At 39.8% G+C, this 12,832-nt stretch overlaps 1 protein-coding gene across 1 annotated transcript in view; it reads right to left on the bottom strand.

Moving 5' to 3' along the window:
• The window catches only part of asic4a (acid-sensing (proton-gated) ion channel family member 4a), a gene marked incomplete at its 3' end in the record, with an annotated part of 73,992 nt that overhangs the window by 5,107 nt on the left and 56,053 nt on the right, over window positions 1-12,832 (bottom strand). The window contains exons 2-5 of the mRNA XM_080038101.1: window positions 5,448-5,592; window positions 4,934-5,061; window positions 4,663-4,816; window positions 1,158-1,211 (exon numbers count right to left, since the gene is read on the bottom strand). Of these exons, the coding sequence (XP_079894227.1) occupies window positions 1,158-1,211; window positions 4,663-4,816; window positions 4,934-5,061; window positions 5,448-5,592 (481 nt within the window). The remainder of the gene's footprint in view (window positions 1-1,157; window positions 1,212-4,662; window positions 4,817-4,933; window positions 5,062-5,447; window positions 5,593-12,832) is intronic.

Genomic DNA, 12,832 nt, shown 5'->3' on the forward strand with positions numbered 1-12,832 from the left:
TTAAATAGTAGTTAGTGTTTATCCCCGCTGTATAAGTAATTATGAGGCTTAACTAATTCATTTCAAAATCATTCAATAGATAAAATGTGAAACAATATGTCTGGCCATGACCTCTCCTCTCTAACAGTATTAGAAATAGAACACATGATATTTACAGACCAATATTGTTCTGTGTGTATAAACAAAAAGGAGAGGCGGAGAAATTGCATTCATTCGGAACACAAGTACAATAAGTAATTCTAAGGTTTCTGCTATATCTACCGAGACTTGCACCCACGCAGGCATGATATACTCACACATTAACAAATACATATCCACAATCTTAACTCCAGAACACTATACACGCAGGAGAGTAAACAGCTTTCCCCAGTCTCCTTTTTTCAAAATCTAAATTTATTCAGTCCAGACAAAAACTGAGAGGGAGCCCTAAAATCACTAATTATAATTTATGGATTTATGTGATTTACAACTCTAGCAATTAGGTTATTCGAAATGCTGGAGCACTGTGGCATATAATCTTGATTTGATATGAGATATTCTGATTTGGGTACAAAAGAGCTTTACAATATGAATGTATGAATCATATTCTAATTTATTATCTTTCATGGAGGGTGAATGTATTCACATTCAAGAATGAACCACATAAATATGGGCCATTCTTGTAAAATATATATAAGATTTCATTCAACCATATTTTAAATAGGGTTCAAATTAAGCAGAGGAAGATATAATTACATTTCTGGCTTATTTGGCTGAAAAATGATAATTATACTTATGCGTATGCCATGGCCATGCGATTTTTTTTTACTGCAACTGTAATGCCTTTGAAACCAAGGAACCTTTGTTCAGCCAGGATGTCTGCTGGAGGAGAGTGAGGTCAGAGTCAAAGTGGAGGGTGGTGGGGCCGGGCGGCAGATAGGCAGGGATGGAGCGTCACTTTAATATTAACAGTTCAACAATGGAGGCAGCACAGCCATCCAGCTCTAAAGTGACTAAATCACAATGATGAAAGTCATTTCAAAATATCAAGTCTTCCTCCAGGAATTTGTATCACAGAAGAGAAAAAAATCTTTATCATATTTACTCATTGTGTTTCCATTTCCCTTTGGGGGAATCTAATGTAATGAGAAAAAGAAATGAGGGGGATTGTTCCTTACCGAGTGCTTTGTCAACACAGATGATTTTACTGGGAGGGCAGATATCTGCAGTTCCTGGAGAGGAGAAGAGAAAATGAGTCTGATCAATCAGAAACAAAATGATCAGTGACCCGTGTCTGCTGCAATGAGGAAGCGTGGCGGTGAACAACACTCTGCAGTTTATTATTCCTTGCCAAAATGAAGGCACGCACACAGAGGATGACTTCCATCCACCAAGCCTGGGCCATTTTGGACGCCTGCCCTTGATTGCACTGAGAAATGGAGCATGCTTGCAACGCCCCGTGGGGCATATTTAGAAAGTCTTTAAAAAACAATCAATGAGTCACTTTCATTGCAGACATATTGCCTAGACCATTAATGACAAGAATTCATCAGCAGCACAATTAATTGGCGGAGGTGTGTTTGTTTGTCAGTTGGTTCAATGTTCACGGGTTTAATGTGTTGTGGAAGTCTCCTTCCCAGTCACTCGGAAATGTTAATTAATACACAATGAAATAACAAATACATATTCACAATCATCCAAGGACTAATGTAGTCAGACCTTTTCCGTCTTTCAGTATGATATTTTGGCCATACTTTTTAGTAGGAGTAACCTGATACGATTTTACATAAAATAAATCATCATTAAACATTATTGATTAAATAAATACACAACAACTTGGAATCATCTGAATTGGAAATTGGTCAAAATACTGAATACATCTTTTTCCTTGATATCGTGCTAATCAACGAAAACACACAATACTTGGTGAAGGTAACGGCGGCAACAACAGGAGAACAAAAATAAACATAAACATAACTTAGTGCCTCATGAAGGACAAGGAACATTAATATGCAAACTATAAAAAGACAGTAAGAAAAGACTGAAAAACTAGAAGCAGCGGCCTGTTAAACAATGGTGGGATTAAAATGATGGGATTATGTAAACACATGGTAATGACAATTCGATGGCATGTGAATTAAACTGTAAGCAGTTGCTGGATTATGGAAGTAGACGGCGAGAATGAATGAGATTTAAACATTTGTGTTGTTTTTCTCAACCGCAAACTATTACAGTTCAGCAAAATCTGAACAATAGCAAACTGTACACAGCTACAGAGGACTGCCAGGGCGAAAAAAGGATACTGTAAATTGTGTAAGGCACAGTGCTCCTACAATTCATTGATACAGAATTGTTTTGTCACATCGTGGCTGTAAAAATAATTCCAATTCACAACTTGGCTTTGTGCTCCCTTGGCGCACTTCTGAACCAATTGCTCTCTGGGACGCTATGCAGAAATTTCAACAAACTTAATATGCAACAATAAATTTGATCCACTATTGATAAGTGCAGTGCAGTAATGCAAACTACCCACTACCTGACAGAAGCCCTCTTCTAACCGCAGACTGGGCAAACGGCCTGGAAAAGCTTCCACATTTATTAAATCTGATATAAAAATAAAAAAAATCATATCTGATGTAATTTATAATCAGGGGAGAGCCGAGTGGTTCTGCTGCTCTCCAAACACCTCTGCTATGTGAACAGCCCTTACTGGCTATTGATTCAAAAGCTTCCCACTCTATGCTCCATTTTTTCCCCCCGCTTATCTCATTCATTTGTAAATTGTTTAAATAAAGAATATTTCTGAAAGTGGTGCAGATTCTCCAGACAGTGCAGCAGGAGGCTATTTATGGATGTGGATCAGAAATCCTGTGCATATGGGTTTAAAGGTGTACAAGACAAAATAAAGAAAAAGAAGACATTGATAAAAAAAAATGTAAAAGCAGTAACACTTTCTCATGCAGCAAACAGTTATAAATGGGGTCAATGATTCTGGAGAATGCTAGTTTTCAAAATCACCTTTTGTCAAAATCAGTGAATATCTCCTCACAATCCGCTACCTGTACTTACTGAGTGTGCGCTTAAAAGAAAGCTGGCGTAATGCAGAGCCTAGGCTCTGTCAAAGAGTATGCACACACATACAGGTAGCGGATTGTGAGGAGATATTCACTGATTTTCACAAAAAGTGATTTTGACAACAATCATTCTCCAGAATCACTGACTCCACATTTAGTGGCCCAGAGCACAGGTAATTCTAAAACAATCACATTTTGTCATTGTCACATTTTGTAGGCACTGTCAACCGGCAGAGCGCACAAAGTGATTACAAGCATGTCCACGTCAGAGTTTGGGATTTCTCTCTACATCACTTTAATCTGGCCATGTTTGAAATGTGTGACTGATATGTGAATGTGTTACTGGAGGACCCACAGTGTTTATATTTTATTGCATGGTGACAACATCTACATTGTCAAAAGCTTCATTATGCATCAGTTCAGTTACGGCACTATGGGGTTAAATTAGTATTAAACATGTGTCTGCCTCAAGTTAAATGTCTCTCACTGTGTTGTTTATTCACATCAATCACGTCCATTTCTTTATTTTTTTCAGTTGTGTTAGATAAGGCTGAAAATGTCAACCGCACTGAGAAAAATACAAAAGGTGTTCCTGCATTCAGTACATTGTGAGCGCCCCCCTGCCTTAACTTTGAATGTGGCTGCCTCCAACATGGCTGCTTATCAGACCCATCAGCCCATCAGTCTGCATTCTGTGATTGAGCACTGATGACACGCGCACTGAGCAGGTCCAAACATCTTGCTTTGTGTTTGTGGGACTCACTACTAGAACATATCCTCATACCACGTTGTATTAAATCATTATCTATGTTTTTTTTTCCATTCTAAATTCTAGGAAATCAGAATTAGGATACACTTTCACGCAATGGGATATATTGTTTGCTAATTTGTAATGGTAATCTGAGTATTTCTACCTTTCTATGGGTACGGTTTGAAATAATACCTAACAGTGTGTGCAGCACTGCATAATTTCCAAACATTAGATGAGAGATGTCTGAACAAGTGAAGCCAAAACTCCATGAGGCTTCCTTGTGGCTTGAATAGTAACTGTCCAGAGAGCTGCAAGCGCTGTACAAGAACATTTCATTCCAGATTTCAAGCATCAAGGTCAGACATGTGGCAGCCTAAATTATTTCTAAACTGGAATTACTCAAGTGGGCCAAAAATAATGGCTTGTTTTGCACAATGGGTCATCCAATACCATGCAAATACTGGGCTGTCTGGCTGTGTTTTCAATCACGCTAGACCAGACAATTTCTAAATGCAGAGGGAAAATACTTGGAAATGCCAATGCTGTTGAAGTTTTTTTTCTATTTTCTACTTTTGATTTAGCCAGTGTGAGTTTTGTTGATTTATTTATGCCGTTTCATGACCTTGAAGTTGCCGCAGAACTTGAAAAAGGAAATGTTTTCATAATGCTTTTATTTCTGAACACACTTGTTCTTAGTTTAGCTATCTGATTTGTTTCATTCTCAGCTTGACTGTTGTTTACAGTCACCTGGCTATAGTCGGAGAGAATGAATAACTAATATGTGTGCATATTATCATTCATGTAATCAAATTCATTATTTGACCCCTGCTGGGTTCTTTGATCAAACGGAGGTCTTACCAGGCATGTGCACCATCCTGCAGTTGCACACGCGCAGGACCTCGTTGGTCTCGCAGAGCAGGCGACAGGCGCTGATGCTGTACGTGTCGTATCCTGGGAACTTCTCTTTGCTGGTGGAGCGGCAGTTCCCCCAGGGCTGGGGCAGGTAGGTCAGCTAAGCACACAGAGATTTATTGGAACCCTAGTCTAAATCACCAGGGGCAAACGTTTGCAGGGAGAGCAGTAATCTGGCTGAAAGCAGGTATGGTGTGTTTTGATGAAGAAGACCTACCCTCTGCTCCTGACATGAAACAAAGGTCTGGAAGCCCGGAGAGACACCGAAGCCCAGCTGGTGAATGTAGGGAGGCTCATCCTGACTGTGGATCTGAACTCTGATGCCGGCCTCCAGGGACGTCTCATCTTCAGGATGAAACGGAGCACGGGCGCGCAGTGTTGCACAGGGAGAGAACAAGGGAATTTCACATGACTGCCTCATCTGACAGCTGGGGCTCAGTTTGACTCTAACTGCAAACCATATTTCAGTCATGTTTGAAAGATAAACCAGTGGGGATTAATGCTGTGTGACAACTACAATGCAAGCAAATATCTTGGTGTATTTTGTACGACATGTACATTTACAAATCGCATGTCTCAGGTTGCAGGAATGAAATCAAAAATTGCATTATTATTAACCGTATGTGACCCAGAGAGATGGATGGAGGTTATTTGTTATTGGAAGCCCAGCAGAGGTATTGCATGGCATAGGGTGAGATTATGTTGGACAAATAGTTTCGAGGCTTGCTTACTTGTCTCTCTCCAGATGGGCAGATATTCATCCTGCTGGATATCTAACATGATCTCCAGCCCGTTTCCCATTCCGCCCTGCTTGGTTTTCCTGGAGGTGGTCTTGTTACCATTAAAAGTGTAGCATTTCCCGTATCTGGTGTAAACCTGCAAGAGAATAGCTTTATATCATGAACATGGCCATAGACATGACAGGGTCCAAATTTTGTCTGTGACAAGATACCCGTGGTGCACTGAAATGACAGAGATATGGAGCAACAAATATAAATAAACAAGCTTAGTCTCTGCTTGGGAAAGTCAGTGAATATTACCCACAAACCCCTGGATGCAGTGTGCTGGCTCAGTCCCTCATGGACTTTGACAAGCTGCATTGAAGTGAAGGAATCCCCAACACCCACCACACAAAGCCTGCACAATGCTGCTCAATAGTACTACCATCCCACTGAAATATCAAATGGCAAACTATATTGTCTAATCTTCCTTCAAAGGAAAACAAAAGACAATAAAAGCGAGGCGACTTTGAAAGCGCTATCACGTCACCACCTATCAAAGGGGCTGTCTCCGTGGGGGACATCATGTCCCAGTTTATGCTTCTCATCTAAACTGCTGCACTGCAGAAAGGAAATCCTTCTCATAAGTCAGTTATCCTCTATGATTTTTGAAAGGGGCAATCCTTGATCTACATGTAAACAAAAGAGTACTGTATGGCCCACTGCCTAAATCCAAAGCACAGGATGGGAACCTGACATGACTCCAACTCTGACTGACAAGCATTGTAATAAACAGACTAAAACTAGACCATTACTAAATGTAAGTTATTACCACTAATCTGTTTTGATCCTGATTAAGGTTTGATTACATCAGTAATGTGTAAAAACAAAACATGAACTGAGGAGATAGTTATCTTTTCAGATGTCTGCCAGCTAGAAAGAAAAAGGCCTGCTTTTAGTAAAAAAGAAAAAACAAGGCTTGTAAACTTTCAAAAAGAATGAGGGGATTTTTTTTACTTTTATGGAAGCAAAAATACTTCTGCATGGAAAACAGCCATTGTGGTGTATTTTGTACATTTCGCCAGTGATTCCCTGCAAAGGTCAATTGAGGCTGTGTGTCTAGAAATCTGACAGAATGGAGTGAACACACCAATAAATATATGTATACTCATATAAACAGTACATGAACATACATATGTTTATATACAGTATATATATATATATATATATATATATATATATTATTTCTTAGAAAACTCTGATCTACTGGCCAAGTAGGCCTGCTGCACATGCCAATCCCATGAACAACTATCCTGACAGTACAGCTTCCTCCTCTCAATAAAACATAATTATAATACATTAAAATATGCAAAACATATTATCAATTGGATTTTTCTTTCTCTCAACATTTTTTTTTAAACAGTGAAGAAAGAGTTATAGGAAATGACATGGCAGGAGAGGACAAACTACAAGTCTGGAGAAATGAAAGCAAAATAACAATCGAGCCGAATAGACGGCAGAGAAGACAAATCATTAAGGAGACACTGATGGTCCCAGCGTTCTACAAAACCTCATCGTCTGTGTTCTGACTTTGATATCAGCTTGTTCCACCTAATGAGTGCTATGATGTCTAAATAAGGGATGCTGGTGCAACAGCACACGCTCTCATTTACAGACCACATGGTGTATACACATCTGAGATGGTTAAACAAAAATCAAAGCCACGGTTTTGGGGTTCAGTCGTAATTCCCTGGAAAGGTGTCAATTTCGCAAATATCAACAACAGTGATTAGAGCAAGAAATGAGGACTGCTCACAAAGGCTTGGTGTTTACAAAGACAGACGGATTTTATGTAATAATAGACCTTGAGGTTTTTGATCTGGGTTTGTGTTCATGCATGTTTGTATTGAGTTTGGGTGTGCTTTGGAATGCATTACCAAATGTTAACCTTCAAAGTGAGTTTTAGTTGAAGATTCAGAGGAATGACACAATTACGGGTCTCAGTTCAGGCTATGTTGTAAACAGGGGTCTTCCTGGTCAAAATGTGTTCACTTGGCTCTTGGTTTTGTAGTTGTGTTTTAATTTTAATTGTAGCATCTTTACAGCCAGTGACGATAGAAAATGTGGAGTGCCAGAGTGGGGTTTGGGGGTCTGGGTCGAAGGGCTTCAAGACTTTTGACTGACATGTGCTATTAGGTTGAAATGGTTTAATCTCTATTTGGCTGGTGCGGAACAGTTGAGGAGGTAAGCTGCACTTATCATTGATCCCCATCCCCCCTGTTCATTGACACACTTAAGCCTCAGCAGACAGACTTTATCTGATGAAGAAGGCAACGGAGGCAAAGGAGGATATCACTTATAAATGCTCAAAACACCTTGGCCAAGTGCCTGGGTTCCGCTCTAAAACTTTAGGCTCTGGAGGATGCCGGTGCGTTCACAAATGATGTCCCCAGAGAGCACAGAAAAGTTTTCCCATCATCTCGCTCAGGAAAGGGTTGATGGCAGAGCCTCCACTTTATTTCTCTGCGTCTGAGCCCCCTCACTTTTCCCCCTTCTTCTGCATCTGCAACATGATTGATGGAGCATTTTTCTCTTGTTACATCTTGCACCAAATTTAGCAAAGGTAACAGGGCTGACTTGGGCAATTCCCAAGTGGGGACTGGGCAATTCCCAAGTGGGGACTTGGCACTGCTGTTGACAAGCTGAAACAGAACAGCATGGCAGTTACAAACCTAATGAAAAGAGGTTTTGTACTCCTCCGTGTGACTCAAGTTGTTTACAAGAGATAATTACTCGGGGTCTTAATATAGCATTGTTCCCTTTGTTTAACACAATATCATTCCATTTGACAGGCTTTTAGATAGTAGTGGAACATTGATCAAAACATCATGGGTTTCAGTTTTGTAATAATGTGATGTTTACACATACGTAGTCTCTTTCACAAACCTACCCTTAATATTTACTTAGTATAATATGTTCTCTTATCGTTGTGCTGTATTTACAAAATATTATTCCATTTGTCCAAATTGTAATTCGCCTATTCAACTCTGGATTACCTACTTGGCAAAGCGAGCAACAAAACCTCAGGGGTTCTGCAGGCTCCAAATGTGTGTAGCATTGCCAATGTGCATTATGTTGAACAATTGCTACTTTGTTTGGCCATAGAGTGCACCGCTTAAACACAATATAAACTGAAAAGGAGAAGGGCGATGGGAATGTGGGAGTCACTCTTTCAGCCAAATACGGTGACATGCAAAAGTGTCTTCTTTAAAAAAGGCCTATTGTTTTGTTTATTACACCCTGCAAGTGTACTGTTTGGATTCAGTCTCATCATTTTGAAACCCTCCAAACACTCGCTGTACGCTACCTAACAATGTTAGTGACTACTTGCTGAACAGAGTAACGTTTAGCAGTAAAGGAGACAGATATTTCTGTCAGGAGTTATTCGAGACCAAGACAGAGCAGGTGAACAAAAACATGACGATAAATGCACAATGTACATGATGGGCACTTAGGAGAATTCATACATGACTTAAAGAAAGTGGTAAGTACGAGCTTCCATGTTAATACTGCACTACTAATAATACTTTGGTTCAACTCTGTGTACTATATGACATCTATTGGGTGCCTGTCAGTGCTGGAAGAAGGATCCCTGCACTGTTACTCTTCCATTAGGTTGTCTGTCTGGGGGTGTGTTCCTTAAACTAAGGGTCTAAGGAGGGTCTAAGTCTTATGTTCACACTGTAGAACTTTCGGCCAATACGTGATCTGTGAAGGAAATCTTCGAAGCCCCAATCTTTAGCGGCAACATATTTTGGGAAGATGCCTGGCTTCTTGTCATTTGTTTCCACTAGTGTCACCGATTATAAAGACACTGTCTTAAATATCAATTCTGTATGCATCTTCTGCCAGTCCCCCCCCTCCCCCACAGTGCCTTGTTTTATTCTATCCATGTTAAAGGCATTAAGAGTCCAACCCCTTACTATGTAATTCATAAGCCCTGCTGGGGTAAACCCTTAAACACCCTTTTTATGGCCATGAACTGACAGTCCCATGGCACCTTCCCTTTTAAATAACATGCAGGAATCACTCCAGTGCTTTACCGGAAAACATTATTTCCAGGCAGGCTGCATGTCATTTTGTAGCTCTCCGAGTATGAGGAAGGGGGATTTGAATTAATTTACGGTGGGTGGTAGAATATGCCAGAGCACTGATTGGCAGCTGAAAACCATTAAGACTGGCTCATGCAGGTTTAAGGTTCAAACAGAGCGTTTTGTGATTTAATGCCTTCATTACAACCTGCCATTAGAATAGACTCAAATCGCAATGTGACATGAACTGAACATTTACATGGTATTTCTAAATGTTTTCTCAGGACCAGTTACGTATGCAAGAGCTCTGCCAGACAATATGCACTAGACAAATCTCTCTCTCTCGCAAAGTTATTTAATTAAAGATGCTCTGAGGAACTTTCGGTTTGTGTTCATTCTTGCACCCCCTTTGGACAAAAGTGGAAGTGTTTTTACCACACTTGTTCCTGGGTGAGCGTATCCATGACAAAGGCACTAAGAAAAACAATAGGTAATAGCATTGTTTGCACTGATGGTCTTGTTTGCTGTCAGATGTTAGTTAAGATCATCATAGGAAATATGAGACAGAAATATTTAAAAGTTCCTTGTAGCATTCCTCAACCTTTAAGGGCAGGGCAAATAGTGAAGAACAGTAGTTTGGCGGCAATCACCATTTAGCCTTTTTACTCTATAACACCAATGTTTACCGCTTTGCTCTAAAAGTCACTGTTTTACATCTTACAAACTCAGAACAGTCAGATTCCACCACACTTGGGCTTGCAACTGCTGGAAAAAAAGAGTAACAGTGAGTGATAACTCAACATTAATGAGTGCTGTGAGATGTGTTCTTCTGTGAAAAGATAATCATTCTGCAACAGATTTTTTTAAGACTGAGATGTCTGGTCAAATAATAATAATAACTGCACTTTTTTTAGTACACATGCACAATTCATTAATATAGCCCTGAAACGAAAAACAGCCCTCTCAAGCCTTTTCTCAAGTCAAGGGCAAAACATTAGCAATTATTTTAAGTGTTACACCGTCAACAACAACACTACAGCCCTACAAATGACTGCAGGGTTGAATAAAAACCTCACAATGTGACAAAACAACCTGATTTAAAAGCTGCACTATAGGATACATTACAAACAACCACATTGGACAGTTGGACATTGCATTGCTTATAATATTCCTCAAATGTGACAAAACCTTCTCTAAAACATTTTTAGGATTCTCAGAAGCCTTGCTGTTATCTTTGTTTACGATGTCTTAAGGCTCCTGAGAATCTTAAAAATGTTTTAGAGCAAGATTAGAGGGAAGATGATAGCGATGTGTTAGCTCAGCACACATATCTGGAAAAACATACAAGGACGAATTCAGTCATTCCCTTCTTCTCATGCGCCATTGTCAAGCTGCATAATTCATAAATAATCCTCAATCAAATGTCAGGCAGATTACTTTCATCTTGGGTCAGCGCTTTGAGATCTCTACATATATACAGTGGGGAGTAAATACAAATCTCACAAACACCATAACCTACCTAACCCCCCCTTTTAGAGAATAACAGTTCGGCTAAAGAGGGGAGAGGCTCAGATGTGGAGCCTAAACAGTGCTGACTGGAACGTGAGTCACACATGTTTTGCGCCATTAACCTCCATCTCAATGTTGGCTCCGTGCACGACGCCAGGGACACAGCTTTGAATTGCCATTCAAAAACATTACAGTTATTGCATATCAATTCCAACGTCCATTAAACTATTGAGTGCCGAAATGTCAATGGTAGTTTAGTGCAGTTTAATCAAGTGAGGTAAGTGCTGCGAAATTAGCGAGCTGTCATCATGGTTGGCTTTCCCTGCTGCTGGACAGAATGACAGATGTTAAATAAACGTAGTCATTTCCTTTGAATTATATAGGCAATGTCAATGAATGCTGGACATAATGAGTGCTGACAGACCGTGTCCATGATCAAACACTGAGGTAGGCTTACACACTGCTTGGTGAACTTACTTGAGTATCTTAAGTAATAGTCTGGACATTATGCTCTCCCGTTTCATTTAAATACCATGTATTTTAATGATGAGCCCTGCTATAGCCTATAAACCTGCAGGGCTTTTTTCAGTCATTAGTGGAGGAGTTCTGACTCATCTGTTCCCTGCCTTTGCTGCCCTCTTCCTGGTTTCCTCCGACAGAGCATCACAAATAAGTGGAGCACCAAAGTCAGAACAGTGCACTCAGCAAACCTCTCTCTCTTCAAATGTTAGTATTCACATTTTTTTTTCTTTTTACCCCCTCTGCCATTCCCTGCATACGCGAACACACTCAGCTAATGGAGCAGTGAGAGAGATGCTCTTGAAAGTAGGTTGAAAATGGACAGGCTCTCTTGCACAATACAGCAACTCACAAATAGAACAGTCCACTACATTTAGCACTCTCAGAGACGTGAAAGCTTCTTTTGAGCTCAGTATGCACTAACGGTACCGCCATGAGTCCATAAAGGGTTCTATTTTATAAATGTGGTTAGAAAGAACTGTCATAATGGGGATAATTCATTTGGATCACCACGGTGAGACAGGTCCCGAACCAGTCTTTTCAGCAAAATTGAAGTGAATCCCTTCCTGCAGTAAAAGCAGGTGCCTGGATCCGACCAATATGGCAGTAATTTCTTTTTACCTTAAATCGTACAGAACAGCGGCTATTAATTTTGCTCCACATTAAATAATAGTTGTTACTATTAATTAATCTACAGCAGGGGTCAATAACCTTTTTGAACCTGAGGGCTACTTCATGGGTACTGAGTCATACGAAGGGCACCCAGTTTGATACACTCTTCTGAAATAACAAATTTGCTCAGTTTGCCTTTAGTTATATATTATTATTAATGATTAATGATATTCATCTATGTGAAGACACTGATCAGGTTAATGATTTCTCACAATGATTATCAACAATGACTTAAAAAAGGTGGGAAACAGATTCTTAAGCTATTTTTAGAACAGACCTGCGGGCACCTCATATGGTCCTTTCGGGCTACCTGGTGCCCGCGGGCACTGTGTTGGTGACCCCTGATCTACAGTATGTTAAAATGGATATGACTACCTGCTTGGGAATTTTCACTTGTATACAATTTGAGATTTTGAAGCTATTTTGCGTCCATAATGTCTTGAACTAGTACACGATATAACTAAACTAGTATTAATAAAAAAGTCCAAAATGTACATTTAGGTGTTTATTTGAATAAACCTTGCATCTGTATATTTAAGTTAAGTTAAGTTAAGTTAAGTTAAGTTAAGTTATCTTTATTTGTCAGTTGTACACGAGGCACATTGA

This window comes from Ammodytes marinus, assembly GCF_949987685.1.
Source record: "Ammodytes marinus genome assembly, chromosome: 12".
Lineage (NCBI taxonomy): Eukaryota > Metazoa > Chordata > Actinopteri > Uranoscopiformes > Ammodytidae > Ammodytes > Ammodytes marinus.